This window comes from Photinus pyralis, unplaced genomic scaffold, assembly GCF_008802855.1.
Source record: "Photinus pyralis isolate 1611_PpyrPB1 unplaced genomic scaffold, Ppyr1.3 Ppyr1.4_LG5, whole genome shotgun sequence".
NCBI classification, from domain to species: domain Eukaryota; kingdom Metazoa; phylum Arthropoda; class Insecta; order Coleoptera; family Lampyridae; genus Photinus; species Photinus pyralis.
In genome coordinates, this window is record NW_022170596.1 from 9,345,220 (window position 1) to 9,369,966 (window position 24,747).

Consider the following 24,747-nt stretch of genomic DNA (forward strand, 5'->3'; position numbering starts at 1 on the left):
TTTCCATTGAATTGTTATTGAACCAAGATAAACTAGAGAATTTTTCTATAGATTTAACTAATAGAGTGGACAAAGATATCGGGCCATTAAAAATGTGCAAGAAATCTCTCTATAGTATGACAGGTAACATACCCTGGCAGTTTTGAAATTTAAATTATTCCCGCTCTTATGCATTTCATTATGAGAAAAACGCAAGCTACGCCACTTGAAATATTTTCGCGGGAAGTACAGCAATTCGAATTGCACAAGTACAAAGCCTCGCTATTGGTCCAGCGTAAAAGAATGTAGGTATGGTTTGGTTTTTTTTTGCAGAGGCGGCAGATAGCTTTTGGTGGTATATGTTTGATTTGCAAATATTCCCAATTCAGATTAATAGTGAAACCTATGGTAGTAACACATTGTAAATACTATTGGTGGTGTACAATGAATAAAAATTCATGGATAGTTGTCCAAAAAGCGATGAAGAAACCCAATACCCGTAGTCCTGAAAACGCATTTGCTTTTAATTTTGGCCAATTCACCAATAGCTGCTGATAAGCGCGTGCGCCATATCCCTTTTCCAAATACTTTGGCGGCAATTATTTTTGGAGCAACAGGCATTGGATAAGGGTGGTCCTGCAATGCACTATTGAGGGTACATTTATAGTTGGCACAGATACAAATTGAGCCATCGGATTTCACTACAGGCAAAGAGTAACTATTCTTTGCTACAGGCACAGTCGCCGTCGTCCCCGTAGCAGGCCCGTAGCCAGGGGGTGGCCAGGTGGGGTATACAAATAATTACTTCCCCCCTTTGAGAGAATACTGATTTTAAATCAGATTACCTCTTTGTATTTAAGTATTGCAGTCGTCGATTGGAAGCGAATCAAATTGAGTTGCTGTCTAGTCACCTTTGGAATGTTTGTTTACATGAGAATCTTCCAAAGGCGACTCGACCGCCATTCATTTTGAACGAGATGTGAATTGTGTGTGGTCTACAGATCAAGGGGCAAATGTAAAACGTCAGATCTGACGGCAACAGCGCTTTCCACACTGCAAATTATGTAGGATTTGACATTTGACGTTTAGTACTACTGTGCGAGCGAAATAGTGCGGACGTTAGTTATGTGGCGGAAATACAGTGCTATTTTTATACTATTTACATTAATTTTAGAAATTGTTGGGAATCAAGGTAAGGATTTTTGCTATTTTTTAATTGCGACTAAAATACGTGGCGTATTTCCCATTGTTTTTCTCGCATTGCTTCAATTATTTACGGAGTGTGAGGTATAGAGAACGTCAAATTTTTTACGTAAAGGTAAAATCTATATCGCGGAAAAGGCGGAAATTAACTTTAACGGGTTACAAATCGGTGAACGCAAAAACGTATGTTTAGAAGTTTTCGGCGTGAGCCGAAACCGGAAGAATTCAAAGGTAAAACGTTCAGCCAATTAATTTGTTTCCCGATTTCGCAATGTCCGTGAAATTGCACCAGCACCTGGAATTTTGCGGTGGTAACGTTCCTCATTAAATTTGCGTTCTTCTAATAACATTGAACGACGAAACAAGAAAAAAACGTAATAAATCACTGGTGTGTGATAATTTAGGAAAGTGTTATTCTTCAATTAACTTTCCCCAAGTTCATTGTTTATATACCGTGACATGATCTCATAGATCTGTTTATTCTGTATTGTTGTTCTCACATTTAAGCAATTACGCCACAATTTTTCACTACACATAAATCAAACTCTGTATTTTCGTAAGGTAATGTACGCCTTGAGGCACCAGAAACGAGAAGTTTTTCGGTTTGTCAATCAGCCAAAAAAAAACAAAGCAACACGTGTTTTTAAATAACTGGTAAAAGTACCGAATTTTTTGGTTCATTGTGCGGTGATTGCAAAACTCCACTCAACCTATCATTAGCAAAAAAAAAAAAATGCCCGGAAGTTGGAAAGTCTCACGACTGTACGCCGCGTGATTGATAATTAAAAACCCAGTTAATTTCGAAAAATCCCTCGCCCGAAAATAGTTTACTGTTATTTAATCCGTTATGATTAATTGTTCCCTTGCGTTGTTGATGTTATGATTAATAGCCGGGCACTTTTTAGCGTTGGCGTTGACACAAACAGATCATTAAGAATTTACCTGGAACTTTACATCGGTGTCATAGTCAATGACTCTGTCAATAACGACAATAACTCCGTCCGTCCGCGAGGTGGATCGGTTATCTGATTCAGAACCGGAAACAAAAATGTGCGGATGAACTGGCACCGGTAGAAATTACGTGATTTGTAACTTCTGCAAGAGGGGTGCCTCAGCCAAAAACTTTGCATAGGTATGTGCTTGTTGAGTACAGACTTCCCAGGGAAATCCCCCTTTACGGATTCTATTTGCTTACCTCACCGCTTCCGATTCAAAATGTCGATGATAATGGATTGAAATGAAAATCATTGTCGCTCGACCTTGGCAAATCTTGACTGGTTGTCCCGAGTCGCGCAAAAGCTATCGGGATTGTACATAGCTTTCTGAAAACGCCCTCGTATATAAAAATTTGAATAACCGGCACAACATTCACGATTCCGACGTAATAAAGTATAGAATAATGGAACTAATTATTTTGTTTAATGAGTACATATTTATATATTTATTGGCTCTCTTGTTCTGGACCCTCAACAGAAGTTTTATAATGATTTATGGCTTTAAATTTGACCCCTACTAAGAAAACAAGTTGTAAATCAGCATATGCATGATTAAAGCGCATTTTTGGTAATGCAGGTCAGTATTTTATTAGCGAAGTTTAAAATTATCGATCTCACGAGTAATTTTGGCTGCGTTAAATAATTAATTTTATTTAATTTCAATTGACGGTACGTCTTCATTTTGTAAAACAAATCACAAAGTAAATAATAAGTTTTTATACTGGTAGCGCTATCTAACGGTAAAATTATAGCACCTCCGAAACCCATATCGAAATTATTTTCTTCAATTATCGATTTCACAAGTAATCTAACTCAAAATAGAGTAGTGCCTGCACATCTACACTATAGCAGAAAGCTTTTAGTGAAAATTTGAAGTCTCTAGCTATTGTAGTTGTGGAGATCTAACGCGGACAGCCGGCCTGCCAGCAATGACGAATATAATAGCGTATTTTTTTCAAAAATGCGCTAAAAAACACTAAAACCTCAACTAACACTATGCGATTAAAAATGAGTTGCGGTTTCTTTACATGGGAAATCGTACTTAACTTGAACTTTCAAAGGCGACTCGCCCTGTAGAAACTCAACATGTTCCTGTATAGGAAATGAAAATATATAGGGAAGTATCAGGGTAGGAATAAGTCGTGAATTTTATTAAAAAATCAAGAAAGTTGGACGTTTTGAATTAATTCGGACTTTCGTGAATTAATTCCTTATCTTTCGGTTTATTCGGCGAAAAATAATTAAAACAGATGAATTTTTCCGGGGGCGAAATCCTGGGAGTTAAAAGGGGTGGAAGTGATATTTTGCAATTTGTGGCAAAACCTCCAGCAAAACTATTAATTGTAAGCGAAAATGTTCAAACTCGTGTTCAAAGTAAAAGTTGTAAGGAATAAAAACTTTTATATTTACCTACATGTTTCACATAACCTCAAATTTTCAGAGAAAAACCTGAAAAACTGATTTTTTTCGTTTTCTCTTTTTATTTTTGCGAAAAAAGGTCATGGGGGTCTGAAATTTGGAAAATCAGTTTTTCGATATATGTACTCACTTTCGGTTGCCATAATCCCGAGCATAACTCCATCTGATATTTGAATTTGGAGTAGATAATGCAATTTGTTCCCATTGGAAAAGTGAATTAATTCTTAGACTTAAAAAAATTGAAATTTGAATTAATTCGCGAATAAAATAATATCGCAATTGCTCGTGGAATTGGCTATTGGTGGTGCCTTGTGTCCATTTTCGACACTTTTATAGGGTTTCTCCGTAATTGTTAGTGCCATCAAAGAAGTAACATATTAGGATGTTATCGAACCTAACCCGAGACCTAACCTCATTTTTTAGGGAAACACCCTGTATATTTTATTCTAAAAATATAACACTAGAGAATTTTTATAAAATTCAACATTGGTTAAAAACATTTTTTTAATTTTTGGTATTTTTCGAGGTATTTTTTTAATCATTTGAATCATTTGAAAGTTTAATTTCTGAAATAAAAAGAATTTAATATGCCAAGTACTTACCTTTTTAATTTTAAATTTACCTACAGGGTGTTCTATTTAAAAAATGAGGTTAGGTTCCGTAACTTTTTTAGCTGACACCATATACTTAATTTGAAACCGCCAGATTATTCAACAAGTACTTTTGTAATAAACATTTTTTGTATTTATTAAATATATTTAATACACCACCTATTGTTATTTAAGTAGTGTTCCACCTCTCGACTAAGAGCTTACTATTTTCATAGCATTTTTTAGATAGGAAATTACTTTATCGAAAAAAGAAAATGTCTCATTGATCTTCGCCAAATGTCATTTATTTTTTAATGCCCCCCCCCCTCGCTATATCCGAAAGTACAACACAACAAAAGGAAGGTCCTCGGGAGGGTCGTCATTTCGAACATTATGTGTCCTAATGAAAGGTCTCACCGTGTACAACACGGGGGGGGGGGGGGAGTAGAAATCAATTCTATCTTTGATGGTTCTTATTCCAACAAAAGTAACTGTTTTCAACCGCGCTACTTTCTGACTCCTGGCAAAAGAGGGAATTTGATTTTGGGGGGGGGGGGCTGAAACTGGTTTTATCCTTCATAGTACTCTACTGAAAGGTCTCCACGAAAGGAATTAATTTCTAGCAACCATAGCCTCTCTGACTCCTTATCGTGATCGGATATAAATAATTCCTTATATCTCAAGAACAGATTGTCGGAGGATGGTACTCACAAAGAGCGATTGGGAGATCTGGAAGAAATATATCTATTGGTGATGTCAAAACGAGCGAATATCTCAAAAACGCTTTTTCGGAGGAAAGTACTCACAAATGCAAAATGAATTGTCTGGACAAGACATATCCATCCTCGTATCTATCTAACAAGAAAGAAAACATCGGTAAATCTAGCATGCTACTACCTTATAACTTAACCTCGAACTATTTACTAAGATACTTATTTCGGTTTAAAAAATGCGCTTTATCTGCACAAGAGATATATTTATTTGATTTAAAGTACCTACTCTTCCAAGTCCTCATGTACAGTAGTACAGTTGCTATTTAAAACTAATACAAGTGCAAGTGGTAACTGAATTGGAATGTAATGCATGTTGCAATCAAAATTCTAGACTACGGCAAAAATTAAACTCCAATACAAAGTCACATGCAGGTACAATCCGCTATATTATTAAATTCGGTAAACACGCAACATGCAAATTAGATCCTTGCAGAAAAATGCGAGGTATTGATTTATCTAAAAGAAAAAATACTCTGTAACGAGTTACGAACCAATGGGAAGCGAAGCGTGCGCTGAAAAACAAACGCAGCTTGAGAAAATTATTTTTAATGCCCATGACATAATATAATTCCTACAAATTAAGGATGACGTTAATAATTATAGATATTGGCTATATAGTCCTCCAAAGAGCGTAATTTAATTGTTATTCAATACCACGAGCGCAATTGTTAAATGGACCGATTCAAAACATAACCTTGCTATATTTAAACCAACCGAACCAGTTTTTTACAAAGAGATTTTCAAATTTGTTTCTGGTTGAATATTTTTATGAGCTGTATGCGATTGACTCGAATGAACAGAATTAAAATGTTAGATTAAACCTTTACCAAGAGCACATCATAACCATAGATAGTCGAGTGAGAAACGTTTCCAATTCCAGTAAATCATGTTTTTATTGGATGGATTCACCCTCGGATTCACCTGTTCGTTTGAGGGTTGAGATCTTGGCACTGAAGACTTGCTGATTTAATATAGGATCGTAAATCCACGCAAAGCAGTAGCGTCAGCATGCATGTAAGACCTCGTATGTACATACGCTTCTGAATTTTTACATCCCAACGGTTCGAAAAGGAAAAGTGTAATCGGAGGGTGGTTATATTTCTTACATTTAAACATCACCAATCACTGTTTTTTCAAAAATAGAATTTTTTAATGCATGTTTTAATGATGTGGTTTATTGGTGTTTTTGTTTTACAACGACAAGTAGTGTGCTTCCAGCTCGGCTCGATAAAAATCTATGTAACAACCGAGGTAACAACCTTGTCGAAATATCTTGTAATACATTGGAATTGGTGTTTTTATACAGATATGGCAATTAAAATACATACTTAATCTCGCTTAATGTACTTAAAATAAATGTTTATTTTTGTCCATTTTTTTTTGTTACAAAAAAAGCTCTTTTTTGTTAAAAATCTGTTATAGCTTGCATTTTCTTTTTTTTTAATTTAAATTTAAATTTTTGTTTTTAGCAACTAATTAAAAATGTAGGTACCCAAGCAGATGATGATTTTAGCACAACTTGCTCAAGTGGTTATATGTCCGTCCATCAACCTCAGAAGGTCTATCTGTTGAGCTCAGTACGCAGATCCTAGTTTCGCTATATGTATAGTGTTTGGATGTACTTGCAGGGACTTTTGAGTTGTAAATCTTAAAATGCACCAGCGAAAAACCTTATTTGCAAATACTCAAATCGAAATTTTCTGAAAGGTTCCTCCTTTAACTCTTTAAGACTCTTAAACGTCTTAACGAGTCACGGCCCACTCTTTTGAAATCTCTTAGAAATAAACGCCAAGCGGTCTTCCTTCAAGAAATACAGTTTCACTCCTTCTGGTTCACTTTTGGAAATACGCTATCAAAGTAGTCCGTGATGGAGTCGACTGTCCAGCCTTTAATACTGCAAAATAAGATAATCGCATTTTTCTTGTATTATGTTCAACACATTGCCGTTCCCTTAAGGGCGAAAAAGAATTAATCATTTGTCATGTAAATAGCAAAAAAGAAGCCCTTAAAGATATTGTCCAAATATGTTTTATATTTTAATTTGAACCCACCTAGAAGGGTTAAATGTTAATGTTAATTTTAAATAGTGACTACCCCGGAATACCCTATAGGTTCAGAATGGTCTTGTTTTGAAGGTCATTGAAATTGATTCAATTGATTGATTTTCATTATTTCTGGGAATTTTGAGAAATTTCGTAGAATTTGAACTTTAATTTGATCAATTAATTTATTTCGCGCGTTAAGTAATTGGTTGATCAATTTCGCAGTTTGACGAAATCATTTCGGGGATTTGCGCTCTGAATGGTCGATTATTTTGGTTTCGCACATTTATTTGAATTAAGTTAATTATTCCTTTGAAATTTAGTTTTTTGATGAAGTAATTAATTCTGGTACACGTTTTAATGAAAATTGTGGAATTCGGACCAATTTGTGTACGTGGCTAAGCCATTCTTGTATTTATTCGCGTAACTCGATTTGCGTCATTTAAATTAGCGTTTTGATTATCATCTATTGCTCGGATTAAATTTGTTGTCATGAAAAGCAATTCGAGGCAAATTCACAAATGAATGAAGCGCGAAAAAGGGCATTCATTTTGATAAGGGGTTAGGAAGAAGGGCAGTAGTTGGTAGAAAACAGTTCCTTTCGTTGATACTTTTTAATTATAATAGCAGCCTCCCTCCTCAATCGCCACTGATCTCGAAAAGGAGTCGCGGAGGGCAGTTATACTCTCGGTTATACTTTGTAAAATTCCCTTCGATGAGAACTTTAATTTGAATGTGTACATTAAAACGTGCCCCCCCCCCCCCCTTTGTTTTGATACATACATGTTTTTTTTCTGTGAACTGGGTTGGTCCATTTCTTTTTCCTTGTCAATCATGTGAGACGTAATAGTTATTTGGCATGAAAGTGATGTTTATATTCTCGAGGGCGACGAGTTAAAAAGCTCGAGGACCGAGTTAGTAGGTATTGACATTTAATAATTAACGTTTCTAATTTTCAATGACCTGCAAATATTTATTTGTTTTGTCATTAAGTATAAATAAGTTACTATGGTGATACTTACCACTTTATGCCTGCGTATCACAGATATAAAATGTGCTATGATATGTTACTAAGATATAAAAATCGTATTTGATTATGTAAAATATGTATAATAAAAAACACAAACATGACGGAATAAATTAACACCGTTCTAGATTTATATATGTAACTACTTTCGTAATAATTTTTCAATTACTCCAAGTAAGGAATTGTCTCAACTCCAGGAATATAATTCGGGGAGTTTCTGGCTCGGCTTTAGTTTGCCAACGCAAAGGGTTGTAAGTCCGGTCGTTTCGTTAAAAAGTTGCGGCAAATTTTATTCTTGCCGATTATATGTGCTTTGGAGAGAAGTTGCCCATAGTATCGACGTATACCTTTACTTCTCTGAGAAAACAGTCAAAACTATTGCATCTATAAAAACCTAGTATCGGGTTATTCACATTTGACCCTCCCTCTTACTCACTTTCTATCAGATTTTGCAAAAAATAAGTCCACCTTGAAAATTCTAAATGGGACACCCTGTATTTTATTCGATTTTTAGAACAATTTTAGACGAGATTTTAGACAAATATATAGATAGAATATCGATCCATAATATTTTTTTATCCTATACACTTATAGAATTAATCGCAATTCATAACGTTCCTCCAACAAGTGCGGTTCGTTGTTGTACTGTGATAGAGTGTACGCAGATAATTATCATTTACCTTCAATTTGGTTCGTATTATTTAGGTTTAAGTAAATTCCCAACAGAGCTAAACATAAGTAAGTGCTTCTCTATAAATGGGTGACAATTCCGGGGGAGGCGGCATCAAGCTACCTCCCGATAAACCAAATATCGTAATGGAGGTGGAACAGAAATTTCACTATGATTTAAGTATCAAATATAAAGTTGCCGATAAGGGACCATTCTACGTTTTTGTTGAACCAACGGATAAAAATATTACTCGCTTATCACCTGTCCGTGTAGGTCATTACTTATTTAATAATTCCATATTTAAAAACGATATTTTAGACATAAAACCGGTAGGTCGTATTAAAGTCAAGATTATTTTCAAAACATTTAACTGTGCAAATTCTCTAATTAATCACGAAACCATGATCTCAAACAAATTAGTAGCCTACATTCCTTCCTTCTTCAATCACAAAAAAGGCGTCATCAGAGGCGTTGACACCTTTTTGGAAGAAAATTATATCTTAGAAAATATAAATTGTAATCAAAAAGTAATCACTGTTAAGAGATTGAATCGAAAAATAACTTCTACCGATAAGGATATAGTATTAATCCCCAGGCAAATGATCGTAGTCACCTTTGAAGGCAACAATATCCCACAAACGGTAACCTTGGACTTAGTCAGATTTGCAGTTGACCTGTATATTTATCCTGTTGTTCAATGTTTCGGATGCTTCCGATATGGACATACTGCCAAACAATGTAAATCTACATCTCAGTTGTGTAAAACATGCAGCCAATCACATGAGAGCGAAGATGTCGAAAAATGTAAAAATTCTGAGTACTGTATTCATTGTAAAGAACACAATCACTCATCGCTGTCAAAAGATTGTCCCGCGTATAAACACCAATATAACATCAAAAAAATTATGTCCAAAAAGAACACAACATTCAAAGAAGCAGAAACACTGGCTAATAATCCATCGTATGCTAAAGTATCAGTTAACAATAGATTCGATGTACTAAACAACTTGGATTATTTCCCTCATTTACAATCTCCCTCAAGTTACTCCACCGCATTTGGTAATCCTATACCAGTTCGTAGTATACCTAATAAAAGCAACAAACGGAAAGCAATCTCTCCTACTTCTGTTAAAAAAGCCCCCTCTTTTTCGCAAAATTCTGCTAAATCTTCCCCTTCGCTCACACAATTCTCAAGTTTCAATCCCTTTCCCTCCCAACCCATCATCCCCAATCCCTACCGTGCTGAATTCCTGGCGTATAAGGAAAAACTTGAAGCTAAAATTTCTAGTAAGTTCTCAGTAATATTAAGTAATATTATCAGCAAAATAGACCCCAATCTTATTTCTCCGGAATTTAAAAAACAAACTATTGAAGAAATAACAATAGCCCTTACCAATTTGTCAGATTCAGAAGACGATGACGATTAAGCACTCTCTTCACATTTTACAATGGAATTGCCAATTCATTACAAAACATAAACCGGATTTAATTAATTTTCTTGAAACTAACAACATTAACGTCATTCTACTTAACGAAACTTGGCTGTCGAAAAATAAACACTTCGAAATAAAAGGATTTTATCATATCCGCGTAGATCGACGAGACGGATACGGAGGTGTAGCCATCCTGGTGGCTGAAAATCTATCATTCACTGAAATTAAAATCAACAAGAACTTTAATCAAGGCATAGAAGCATGTGCTATATATCTTGAACAACTAAAATTGTCAATCCTTTGCATTTACAAACCCCCAAAAATAAATGTAGTAACAAGAGATTGGGAAAATTTAATGTCGCAATTTACCGGCAGAGTTTTGGTAGGCGGTGACCTTAATGGACATCATAGTCGATGGGGTTCCCTTCAGGATAGCCCTCAGGGAAATGTCCTGGCCGATGCACTAGACAATCTTAACCTAATCTTGTTAAATGATGGGAGACCAACCAAAGTGTCCAGACCTAATCAGCGTCCTTCAATGATTGACATGTCACTTGTATCTCCAAACCTTGTGGGATACACAGAATGGAACCCACTTTCACACCCCCTCAATTCAGACCACATCCCAATTCTCATTTCTATAAACATGGATTATTCACCATCCATAATTCTTCCTGCAACGAAATGGAATGAATCAGATGCAAACTGGGACCTATTTAAATCTCACATTAGCACTTGTGTAGATCTAATTCCCCTTGGCAACATGTCATGTAACGAACTATTTAATATTTTAATTTCCACAATAAATGATGCAGCTTCTAGGTCCATGAAGGTTAGGAAATCCCCTCGAACAAAAACTTCTCTACCTATATGGTGGGACGAAGAATGTAGCGACATTGTGAAATTAAGGAAACAGACTTACCTACAATACAAAAACTTATCAAATCTAGAAAATTACCTTAAGGCCGCATGACACTACACTAAATTTAGTACGAAATTTTTATGACAAAAATTTGTCCAAAATTTTGTGTAGTGTCAAACGCATTTTGTAAGAAAACTTGCAACAAAATTTGAGGGCAAAAATTATTTAGAACGTGTTCTAAAAACTGCATAAATTATATACAAAAACTGCGCAGAAAGTTGCCACGCATCATATCTGTTTATTTGTAATGACATAACCAAACATGTAACATACACGTGCGTTTGTGCCACCTTATAATCAAACAAGTTAAGTATTTTTGAGCATCAATGTCGTGGTCTAAGGAACAATGCCAACTCTTAATTCAAGAATATCAAAAACGCCCTTGCCTATACGCAACAAAATCCGCATTATACAGAAATAAACATGCACGTGTAGATGCTTTGCATAAAATAGAAGCCGTGCTAAAAGAAGTGAAGCTAGAACCACAGAATATAGTGCTGGAAAATAAGCACAATTCTCTACATACTAATCCAAACAGCACAGGCGCAAATACAATTTTCCTTGCCAAAATTTAGTAATAGTGTCAGACAGAAGTAAATTTTTTTATTCAAAATTTTGTATCAAATTTTGATTCAAATTATGTTTATAAATCTGGTACTAAATTTAGTACAGTGTCATACGGCCTTTAAGTTTAAAAATATACAAGCAAAAAGCAAGTTACTGTTTAAACTAAAACAAAAAAGTTCCTGGATAAGGTACATCAACACTCTTAATAAAAATACCCCCATTAGTAAAATATGGAAACAAGTTAATAAGCTATCTAGTAAAAATAATAATGTAAAAAAAAACCCTCTAACACCTGATTTAGTTGACCAGTTACTCGACCAATTCGCCCCACCATATGCAGTTAATAATATAAACCCTCCGATTCCCAATGACGCTCCAATCAAACACAAATGGTTTGAGGAGCCTTTCGACATTCGTGAACTGGACGTTGCAATTAAATCGTCTAAGTCAACTGCACCTGGTAGGGATCAAATTACATATTCATTAATTGGTCACCTCCCGGATGTCGCCAAAAATATTCTATTAAGAATTTTCAATGACTGGTTTTGTAATGGGTACTATATAGAACAATTAAAAGAAATTGTGATTTGCCTCATACTAAAACCCAACAAAGAGGCTCAGTTGGCATCCTCCTATAGACCCATATCACTGATGTCATGCATCACTAAAACTTTTAAAAGATTGATTAAAAAACGTCTCGACTGGCTCATTGAATATAACAATTTTCTTCCAAGCACTCAATATGGATTCCGCTCTGGTCTTGGTACTATCGATGCAGTGTCTCAAATTGTAACGGACATACAATCTAACTTCTCCAAGAATGGATATCTAGCATGTCTGTTCTTGGACTTGAAAGGGGCTTATGATTCTGTAGATCTTTCATTATTACAATCAAAGCTATGTGAAATTGGTATTTCAAGGAAAGTATCTTCTACCATTACTAACATTTTCTCTAATCGAACTATTTATATTAGAGATCATTTAAACCAAATACACGGACCAAGAATATCCCATATAGGCCTACCACAAGGATCGGTTCTAAGCCCCATTCTATTCAACTTATTTTCATCAGCAAACTTACATTATCTGTTCAGCGACTCTATAAAATGTGTGCAGTATGCGGACGACAGTTGTATATACATACAAAAAAATACTTATGATGATTGTGTGGAGGCCCTACATCACATCATGCGACTTGTCGATACATGGACTATAAATCATGGACTGACCATCTCCCCTGAAAAATCGGCCATTATGATATTTACTAGGCGTACGCCTAATAATATAATTCTATCAGGATATGTAATTCCTGTAGTCAAAGATTACAAATATCTTGGCATTATCCTCGAGAGCAAACTTCTGTGGTCAAAACATGTCCAGTATGTAAAAAGCAAATGTGAAAGAGGTATCAATCTTCTCAAATGTATTACAAATAGAAGATGGGGTGCAGACCCCAAAGTCGCCTTGATGTTTTACAGGAGCTACGTACGATCTATATTGGATTACGGTTGCGTGCTTTACGGGGCTGCAAGCAAATGTCATTTACTAGGTGTCGACCGCATACAGTACAAATGCCTAAGGATTTGCCTTGGATCTATGAAATCCACTCCAACATCTGTTTTGCTTGCTGAAACTAAGGAAATTCCTTTGCAAAGTCGAAGAGATTCGTTATCTGCCAAATTTGTAATTAAATTAAGGTCTTACGAATCTAAATTAATCCAGCAACTATATGGGTTATTAATCGAAACTTTAACAAACAAGTATTGGAGAATAAAAACCTCCCCCCCATTAGTAGATGCTTTCCTGGCAACCAACAGTACTCCCAATATCTACCTAAGTAGCAAAAAAATGCCTGCTTACAACATGGATTATAGATCCTTGATATCAATTACCAAAATCATTACTCCCCAATACTCGGATTGCTCTATACTAAACAACATTATATTAAAATCCATATTGAGTGACTACTTGGAGAAAACAATATTATATACGGATGGGTCAAAACAGGAAGATGGCAGCACTGGATGTGCAGTATATTTGCCTCACACTAATCAGTCCTTGAAGATTAAACTTCCTTCAGTCTGTTCTATATTTACTGCAGAAGCTGTGGCAATTGATAGAGCGCTACATTGGTTGGAGGCGAGGTTGGAGGATAATAATATACAAGAAGCAGTGATTGTATCAGACTCAAAATCAGTTTTAGAGGGTTTAAAAAATATTACGGACTATTCAATTCATCTAACATTTGTCAGATTTCAACCAGTGAAATGTCTCGATTTCAAATTGCTGCGCCAATGGGAACGAATTATAGTGATAATTGCACGTGTGGTATTTGACAATTCAAATGTATAAAAAATCATAAGCCGCGTCACTTTCAAATTGCTGCGTTTTTTCACATTCATTTTCGAACCAATAATCGCATTATCCTTACCCATATGACTAGTTTGACGTCTGTCAATAATTGATAGTTTGGTGAATAAATTGTCCTGCCGAATTACACTCGAGGTTTATATTTAAACCGAGTAAATTTGGGTTGTTGCAATTCAAATCTGTTTCCTTTTAGCAATTGAACTCGAAAAACTGTCAACCTAAAAATGCTCCACCTTCGGTGTCGCATTTTTATTAGTTCACAGTTTTTCTCGTCTAATTGCTAGGCAACAGATTTTCATTACCTTAACAACCCAAATTTATTCGGTAAAATACAAACCTCTTGTGCAATTATAAGTGATAATTTCACGTGTGGTATTTCAGCGACAATTCAATGCGATTATTCAATGACATTTGTCAAACTTCCACCAGTGAAATGACGCGAAATTTTGTCGTATTAACCGGAACATTCTTCTTAGTTTGTTAATCAATTTCGACAACCGACTTATCACCACATCTTTTAATTTAATCACTCATAACGAATTAGCTTGGAGCACAAAAGTTCGAATAGAATCAATAGCAAAATGAAAGCAACTTCCATAATTTATTTTGACGTTTGTTGTTGTCATGGAAATACATTCGCGTGGGTAATTATGCTTAATTTTTCTTTTGATTCGTTGAATAGTCCTCCGAATACCATTCGTAGTCGAAGTATTTGTAGATTATTTTTGAGCTGCTGCTCCACTCATGCTAGTTACGCTTTTTAATACCACTCGCGCAAGCGCTCGTGGTATTAATCAGCGTAACTAGCATTCGTGACAGCACCTCAAAAATATTCGACAATACTTCGACTACTTATGGTATTATATATGAAAATCCAAAAAGATGTAGTCTATTATGTGATATAAAAAACAAAGTAGCAAGTAAAGATATCACATTTATTTGGACCAAAAGTCATACAGGTATACGGGGCAATGAGATGGTCGACCGTCTTGCAAAAGATTCCATTAGAACTGGAAAAACTGAAAACATTTCAACAGCATCTGATTTAATTAGGTGGCGTCAGGCAAGCATTCAGGAGTCAGGACAAGTGGCAACAGAAATGGGTGGAAAATTCCCATAGTTCTTATAACCAATACTTCCTCCTTCATCCTTCTTTACCAAAAGACATCCCACATATATTCACCTTCAACTTCTCCAAAAAGTCAGCTGCTACTATATCACGCTTAAAATGTAACCACGGTAGATTCCCAGCTCACCTCGCGAAGCTGCACATTATTCCATCTGCTGTGTGTTCATGCGATAATGCTTCTATATGCGACATGAATCATATCTTCTTTAAAGTGCTCAAAAAATAATGATGAAATTGAACTACTTTACAATGGATTATTGCTTAATAACGTTCAATTACCGGTTAATGTTGCTCACTTACTTTCCCTTAACCAAAAAATAATATTGAGTTACTATGCAACTTCTTGTACAAAGTTGACCAGCTTATATAATCAACTTAAACTTATATAAATAATACAATATATATAATTATATAATAATAATTATATAAACTTATATAATTTTGTGGCAAATGGATAACCTTCCATGCCATTAAAAAAAAATATATATATAGAATTAATGAAAAAATGAAAAAAAAACTCACCCTGTATATTAAAATATCGAACGCGTTTCAATAGCGAGGGTGTCATCATCAGCGAACCTGTTCGCTATTATTGACACGCTTTCGATATTTTAATATATATAATCGTGGTTTATTTAATTAAAAATATTCCCCCTTTGACTATACAGAAGTACGCCACTGACCACAAATTTAAAGTACGTACACTGGTGGCAGAATTCTTGATACCATAAAAATCTCCTGTAAAAAATGTTTAACATATTCACTGTTCCAGACAAAATGTTTCAGCCCGTATATTCATACCGATGTTTTCTTCTGAAAATCACGATGTGCCATTTCAAAACTAAACTCCGATTGGCATCAACTGTGATTTTCACTCGTTCTCTTCTTGGAAAACAAGGTATACAGTTACTATTTTTGATTTGATCATTCTCATCGGGGCTCTTAGAATTTTCCTTCAAAAAATTGTTTACCATTTCCTTACAACCGCAAATTGAAATGTTACGCGCTAAAATAGAAACCTTTATCTTTTGTCGCTTTCCGGTAAGTTTGTGGTCAATAATATTGAGATAACCTTGTTGTATTTTCTCCTGGTACCTATGTTTAATGCGAGGTTTAATGTAATAAATAAATAAATCCGACTATTTTGTTGTATATTATTTTTAACTCTGAAGAGCGACGAATTTCTCATTTCGTTTGCGATCATTATCGAGGACTGTCAAAAAGATGTCAACCAGTGAAATTCCAATATACAGTGATATTATAGGTACATAAGTAAATGGTGACATTTTTGCCTCTTTTGACTCGAGATGTATCATGCACAACATGGACATGCAGGAATGTAATTATTTGATTTGGCCTCGAGTAGTATTTCTGAGTGTGTAATATCAACCTTAACCTGCCATTATCAAAGGTCCGGTCTCAATGTTTAGGTCAATCACTCGATCGCAAATTTCCACCTTAACTTTGCAATTATGAAATCTAGGACAACTTGATGTAATGGCAATGAAAGTGGATTAATTTTATGTCGATTTAAATTGTTAGCAATTTTTCAGGAGTAAGTAGTTTCATTTTTATGCAAACATAATTTTTAACTGTCCTGGATAAGTGGCGCAACATTTTTGTAATTTTTATGGCGGGCGAAATGTTGAGAAGTGTTTGGTGTAAAGCTTGAACGCAAAGGCATTATAAAATTTGAGACTATGTGGGGTACAAGCCTAACAAGTATAAATTGTGCAGATAAAGCGCATTTTTTAAAACTGAAATACCTTAGTAAATTGTTGCGTTATAAGGTATAGCATACTATAATTATCGATTCAATGTTTTCTTTCTTGTTAGATAGATATGCCTCGTCCAGACAATTTATTTTACCTTGGTGGGTACTTATCTCCGACAAAGCGTTTTCGAGATATTCGCGCATAAAGTTTTGACATCACCAATAGATATAGACCTCCCATTAGAATACCATGAAGGGTAGAACGTGTGTTCACCCCCCCCCCCCAATTTAAACTTTACTTGGCACCGCACCGCTAAAGGCATTGGTGCCAACGTGTAGAAATTAATTTGTAAACTGCTGATGTGGGTGATGTTACATGAATTTCACTTATTTGTGGAATTTATGCATCCCCAACCGGAAAACAAATGAAAAAAATTTGGCGATTTCTACTTCACAATCAAAATCGGAAATGCAAAAATTAATGAACCGTAATAAATCCGGAACAATAGCAGTAAGATGTCGCCAGCGAGAAGCAACATCTTTAAGAAGGAGGCAGTGTAATGATACATTTCAGAAACTTTGAAAGCTGGTCCGTGACCTAGGAGAAGGAGTGTAGTTACAACGCGATAAAAATAAATTATTCGCACGCCGTTTGTTAATTAGTTTGACTTTTGTTAAATAGCATTAATGTTTGTTTTAAAGTTTAAAACGTGAAGATACCGTTGTATTACACAATCTGGAACCGAATGATCTTGGATTAGACTTTTTCATCGTTTGTTTTATGTTATACATATTTAAATGAAATCATTAAATAGGTTCAAAGACAGTTCAACGAATTCTTCTCCAGAGGATAGTTAACATAATGGACCGATTGCATTCGTGCATTATTTTGCCTGAAGAGGTTTTCCGGAGGAAATAAAGCGGCCGAAAATTTAAGCAAGCGGAACTATAGCTGCATCTGCATATTTAGTTTGCAAATTACAAAGCAACAAGTTGGGATTAATTATAATTGGCTACAATAGTCATTACATAAAACAAATGTTAATGGTAATAAAAGATTAAAAATAGCATAATGTGTTTGTCCACGAATAAATCTTGAGTTATGTTAAAAAGGAACTAAAACCGACATCCGGCGAAATACGCACTTAAAAGTGTTTAAAATTCTGCATTGCGAGTCGCGATGCATACGGGTACCGAGTGTAGGTGGGAAGCTCTTTGTAATTTCAAGCAATTGGAAAATAAGATAATGTAATTAATTTACCCAGTATTCCGATGAATTATTCTACTCGATTTACACAAAATCAATATTTGTGACTAATAGATAATTCGATTTTATCAATATAGGGGGACTGAACCTAAATTGAAGACAATGGAAAAGTTTCAATCAATACTCGCATTGAACTTCGACCGGTTAAATACATTTAATTAAAATCAAGGTAATTCCCTTTACTGCTACACTATATTTATGGGTATGGCGGAAACAGGCTACTCTGCACAACCGAATTTATATAACCAATTTTCATTTTTTAAATGATTTTAATTCATAATTTATTTCTTGTTTACAAAGGTACAAAGGTATATAGGTTCGAAGTTATTGGCGTCCTTTTGTTTTTCCAAAAATCGTCTATAACTCTTTAGCGACTATTGAAAAAAAAACAAAACCTTTAAAAACTATCTATCAATTATTTTTTATAATTTTCAAATAACAAAATAATGATGAATCAAAAACTTCACAAAGAAACATTTTTTGATAACCACCCCTGTAACCACCCTATCGATTTTTGAAAGCAAAACATTTATATGTCTACACCATCTACTACAACATACTACAAATGTTGTAGTAAATAGGATTTTATAAATCTTTTATTTTAGTCTTTTAGAAATCAATAGGCCTTAAAATAAGGGATAAAAAAAATCTTGAAAATTGTTAAGGCCTCGGACAGACAGACAGACGGACGGGCGGAAATTGTTTTTCTACATAACAAAAGATTAAACCTGTTATGCATATCATAATTACAAATACTGCATTAAATAGTATATGTAAATTCCTCATCAACATGCTTCATAAACACTCTAAGTGTATTCAGATGTGTTCTATGGGCATACTTCTTTTGTGTATGTTGTTCTTGTATTTCAGCCTTAATTCTCTTAGTCCTTGACCACAATGCTTCAGGTACTGTTCAACCCTTATTTCTATTAGGCCAGCAATTTTTTTTGTAAAGGGATAGTTTTAATCGCGGAAAATATGAAAATTCGGTTAGCCGTAGTGGCTAATACAAAAGGAAGCCGATCATTACAGACATCTTCAGAACCGAACGTCACATTAGGTTTAATGGATGCGTCGAGTTTTTGAACGGAAGCCCGCGCACTGGGGAGACTTGTTCTAGGATAAAGGCATCATTTGAATATGCGAACACTAGAACTACTTTTATTCGAGATGTCTGCATACAAAATTTCATATAAATATCTTAACAAATTTTAAAAAACGGATAAATTTTTTGGTTCGGCATTTGTTTTACTTTTATTCGAGGTGCCTACATTCAAAATTTCATTTCAATATCTTGAGAAACGAAAAAATCGGATTGCGCATGTGCATAACAAATTTTTTGTTTCGGCATTTGTTTTACTTTTATCCGAGATGCCTACATACAAAATTTCATGCAATTCAGTTCATAATTAACGGAGATGTCAAAAGGGCCTTCTTTATTTTTTGGGTTACATTGCCAATTCACGAACTCCGATCTACAAATTTGATAAAGGATCCACCTGCAAAATTTCCAGTCGCGAGTGAGGTAGAAACCTTTACTTTTTTCCAATTGTTTCTTTTGTAGGAGCACGTTTAGCTCTCTTCCCCTATCTAAATGTAGGGGATGAATCGTCAACACCCATTTTGACAACATTACGTTCTGCATCTACAGCTACACTATCTAAATCCACAACCATTTTCAAACGCTTGGTAAAAGATGACTTCTCTTCGACCTTATTATCTTTCACTGTCGCGTTTTCTTGTTTAGTGTGTGTGTGAAGGTTGAAGTGTTGACTGTGATTTGCGCTATCACCAAACCAAAATAAAGTAAACAGTTACTAATAATAAACTGTTATTTTTAATGTGAAACTTTTTATTCGTGGGTGAAGAAAATTGGAATTAGAGTTGCATTCGAATTAATGACCTTTCAATGTCAATATGTCTTAAAAGTATTTCAGCATCAATTTGGAATATTTCACGTGTTTACCTACATCATCTTGGCACGAGAACAAATTATATTTTTGTCAATACAGACAAAATTAGACAAACTCCGCATATCATAACATAACGTAAAATTGGATATAAATAGACATAATTTTCATTCAGAAATTTACTCGTGATTAGAATCATTGACAAGACAACTTATGCAAAGTATAGTTTTACAATGTAAAATAATGTTGTAATAGTTATTTTTGTTTTTATCGTTGATTTTTGCGCTAAATTTAACTCATAGTAGAATATAGCCATTATAATAACTTTTCGCGAGGGGAACGTTCAAGTAACCCTTCTTTAATTCGGCTGGATTTCCGGGTTGAAATCCAACTAAATCTGGTTAGGAGGCGATTAGTAATCAAACTAGGGAAACCTGTATAAATAAAAGAATGAACACTTTTAAACCTATTAATACAGAAAACTGTTAGGCTTCTATTCAAGTATTGGGATATAAAATACAAAAGTGCTTTTGGTCGGATTACTTACTCCACTGTATACATGGTGTTGCAAATTCTATTCATTAGCATTTCTGTCTTAGTAAGTATAAGTGATATAGAGAGATGGTTAAACCAAGGCAAAGTTTCGCATTTTAATGCTCAATAATTTGTTAAAAAGCAAAGAAAAGATTCGAAAAAAGCAATGTTTGTTTTATTTTGTTACGGCTTTGTTATTGACTATATGAAAAATAGCATCTGGTAGAGGGAAAAAAGTGACCATAATAATGTGTTATTTATTTTGAAAAAAATGTTTTCAATAACTTCAGTAAAAAATAAAAACGAATTTGCAAAATTTCGATTTTTTCCGGATATCTCCGAAAGTAGTCGGAATTTTTTCATTTTCGAAGCTGCATTGTGTTAAACATCAAAATACGCAACTTTGTCAAATTTAAACTACCTACCTATCTCTTACAGTTTACAGTTTGGAAAAAAAATAATATTCATTTGAAGATTGATCCTTCGGGTCAGAATAAGTAGCCCCCGCCTACTAGTGAGTCATCTGATTTCGCATCTAGTTAGTGGAAAATATCGCAAATAAAAACAAGTTGTAAATCAGCATATGCATTATGAAAGCACATTTTTGTAAACATAGGTATCAAATTTTTTGTGATCATTTAATCATAATATCCACTTAAATCGTTATTTTTTTGTTATTTGCAACATTTTCAATTAACTACATGCGAAATTAGATCACTCACTAGTAAGCGGGTGACACTTTGTAACCCGAAGCCCTAATCTTCAAATGTTTTGTTTGAAACGTTGATTTAAAAAACTGTTCGGCAATTTTGTTCCTTAACTCATCAAGTATGTACACAACAAATTTCGTTGAATTCTCTCCATTTTCGTTGTCCGGCCAAGAATTGCAGTTGAACTTTTTTTTTGGAATTTTCAAAAACTAATTCCAAATACGTGATTTTCATGTTCAAAAACCCCCAGATACTAAATTTCGTCGAAATCAGTTTTTCGCAACTCCCAAGTAGGGGTGCGCCCTTGCGTGATAGGAATTTTGAAATTTTCAAAATCGGATAGGTCATACCCGAAAACCTATTCAAAGACGTGCCACCCATCTTTGTAATTTTTCGGTTAAAAAAAAATGCGCTTTATCTGCACAGGAGTTGTGCACTTGTTTTTACATGCGGTCATGTAACACCCTGTATAAACATTAAGCCGGCACACTACAACTGTTGAGACGTGTTGTGCAGCAGAAACAATGGTGCGGGGGGGGGGGGGAGGGGTAGATGATGATGCAACAATGAGAGGCTCAAGGTATTGGCAAAGTTTAAAATTATGGATCTCACAAGTGATCCAACTCAAAATAGACTAGAGTCTGCACAGTCGCGTAGCGTAGCTCGTTGGCGCCCGGGGCGCGGTCAAGGTTTGCCGCCCTATATTTTAGGAGCTGGTGAACATTTTGAGTTCCCTGTCGTTTATTTAAAAAGTCCCAATTTCTCGCAATTTTTTATTATATTCTGGATTTGAGTACCTTTAGAGCGAGCGATTGTTTAGGGGGGGGGGCTCTTGACATGATCCATGTAACAGATAAACAACACACACTACAATACAGACAGACAGAAAGTTTTTTTTAAATTTTCTTATAACGCGGTAAAGCGGATATTCCCAAGATTGCTTTCTGAACTCGAACCTAGAAACGCAAGAATTTCAGAGGCAATGATATTTGAATTGCTTGATGGACATTGTAAAATTTATTATACAAAACTATAAAGGGGCATTTTAACCATTGAGGGAATTAATTTTCATGAGATGGTTAGTTGCCCTTTATCGTCGTGTATAATACAAAACTTTATTTATAGCAGAAGCCATACAATCATTGTTAAGCTTCTGACAATTCGGAATTTAATTTAGAGACGTCAAAAATAGCAAGCTTAGGTTCTACCGTCGCGATGGTTGCCATGGAAACAGAATTGTCACATGTTCTGAAGGTCATTTTATATCGTGCATTTGAATTAAGATTGACAGATGTCATTAGAATGCACAGTCATTTGTTTCACTCTACCCTTACCGTTAAAGTGATCACTTTATCTCTCCTTACGGTTAAAGAACGGCTTAGCCTACTCATTCTAACCTATTAAAATGTCAATTTAACATAATATAAAATAAAGGATTGGAGTATATTGAGAACAGCAGTATAAACTTTTGTATGTACACCAGAAGTCTCTTCGTCATGTATTTTCGTCTCAGTTTTTGTCAGATAAAGCATCTTTCAAGTCCGTCGATGGTCATGGTCGTTGCGTACGAAATAAAAATTTAAATGTGTCTTCACAAGATTTTTTTTAATCGTTTCTACTTTTAGCTATTTTCAAAAGCGCCCCGGGATATTATAGGCAGGTATGACGCTGCCGCCCCTACGCTACACCACTGAGTCTGCATATCTACACTATAGAAGAAAGCTTTTAGGGGGGGGGGGGGGATTTCCTCAAATAATTATTATTGTCTGGATAGAAAGTTTGTTGATGTTACTATGATTATAACGAGGATTATAATGTGTAAATATCCCCAATTACAGTAACATCCAGGTAAACCATTAATGGGAGCAGAAGCGGACGTAGTAAATCACCACATCCTTTTTTTTCATTTTTAAAATTACTTTCTTTAGACATTATTGCGAAAACTCTCCTTCTATTCATTTAACCTTCCGCATCTTAATCAATGAATCTATTATTTACATGCAGTATTAGATCGTTGACCTGTTGTCTTCAGTCGACGTGCTCCAACAATTAATATCTAAATTATTTTCGTAGCGAAAACTAGTAGACATACCTACCTACACATACCACATGCTTCTCGTCAAACTTGCAGTTCTGGTCCTCTACTTACCTAATTATAGTTCTATTGCAGAGGAAGGAGTTATTATATATATTCCGAATGATGAAATCAATAAGCACACTTACACGTTATGCTAGAAAAATATTTGTTGACTCATCTATCTTTTCTTTTTTTGGGGGTCCACAATCCTAGGGTTGATTGGGCACAGTCCTCCACCCTCTCCTATCCTGCGCTAATCTTTTCATTTCGACTGCCTTTGCCTCCAGTTAAACCATGTTGACATCCAATGAACAGTATGTTTAGTGAATTAAAAAATTTGACAAGAGACCATTTTGGGCTTTACGGGCACCTAAAGTTTTTCGATAGTTAAATGTTAGGCATACATCATTCTCTCAATAGCCCATTTTAGATGATCAAATCGACGTATCATGTGTTTTTTTATATCTAGACTAAAACACGCAATCTTTTTTATTAAATGGTAGACGTACCGTCTAGTTTTATGTTTTTAAAGATTCTGATGGTGGTTTATAGTATTATAAACAATATTTATGTTAATTTATCAAGTTGACATGTAGAAATCTGGCAGGACATTAGATTTCTACACGGAAACAAAAATCACAAAACTTGTTTATCATACTGTATCTTCCCAATGTTTCAAAACTTAAAAACGAAATAGTGCTTCCAACATTTAATGGCATATTTTAGTCTAAATACGGGATTAGCGTTTTTTACATGTAGAAATACATGTAGGTAAATTAACATTTATTTGAGCGGCGTGCGTGAAGGTACCCATTACGTACTACTACTCAAAATGCCAACCAAAAAATCCTCTAGCTACCTGTTAAGAATGTCGCTACTGATGTACTGGCTTGTGGCATTTAGTGCACTGGATTCTACACATATCAAGGTCGTTCTGTCTCACATGGTTGTCAAGGTCTCATATACAATAGTCAACAATTGATTATTTTCCCGACATAAATAAAACAATATTCGTATGATGATACAATAGAAGTAAACTCTCATGCCACTTCTTCCTACAGAGTGGCGCAACCGATAGGTAACAACTTTTTCTTACAGGAAGTTCCCATTATACTTGGTGCAGCGATAACATATTGAACTCTGGCGATTGAGGATCTATTTTTAAACAGTTTAACATATTTTCTCTTTGCAACATATTTGATCTCTCGATATCTGAAATAGGTTTTGCTCATCAACAGTAAACTATCTTTCAGTTAGGCTTTGTGCTAATGTATGAGGAACAATGCATTTTTTTCAAGACAAAACGACAGATATCCTCTTAAATGATGAATTTTGGTCGGTTGATATTTTTGAAAAAATCAACCCCTCCTTGAAAAATAGAAGACGACACCAATTTGAAAACAATCGGACCAAAAC

At 34.9% G+C, this 24,747-nt stretch overlaps 1 protein-coding gene across 1 annotated transcript in view; it reads left to right on the forward strand.

Moving 5' to 3' along the window:
* Positions 1-1,028: 1,028 nt before the first annotated feature.
* The window catches only part of LOC116172216 (plexin domain-containing protein 2-like), a 33,657-nt gene continuing 9,938 nt past the window's right edge, over positions 1,029-24,747 (forward strand). The window contains exon 1 of the mRNA XM_031489378.1: positions 1,029-1,171. Within this exon, the coding sequence (XP_031345238.1) occupies positions 1,105-1,171 (67 nt within the window). The 5' untranslated portion in view covers positions 1,029-1,104. The remainder of the gene's footprint in view (positions 1,172-24,747) is intronic.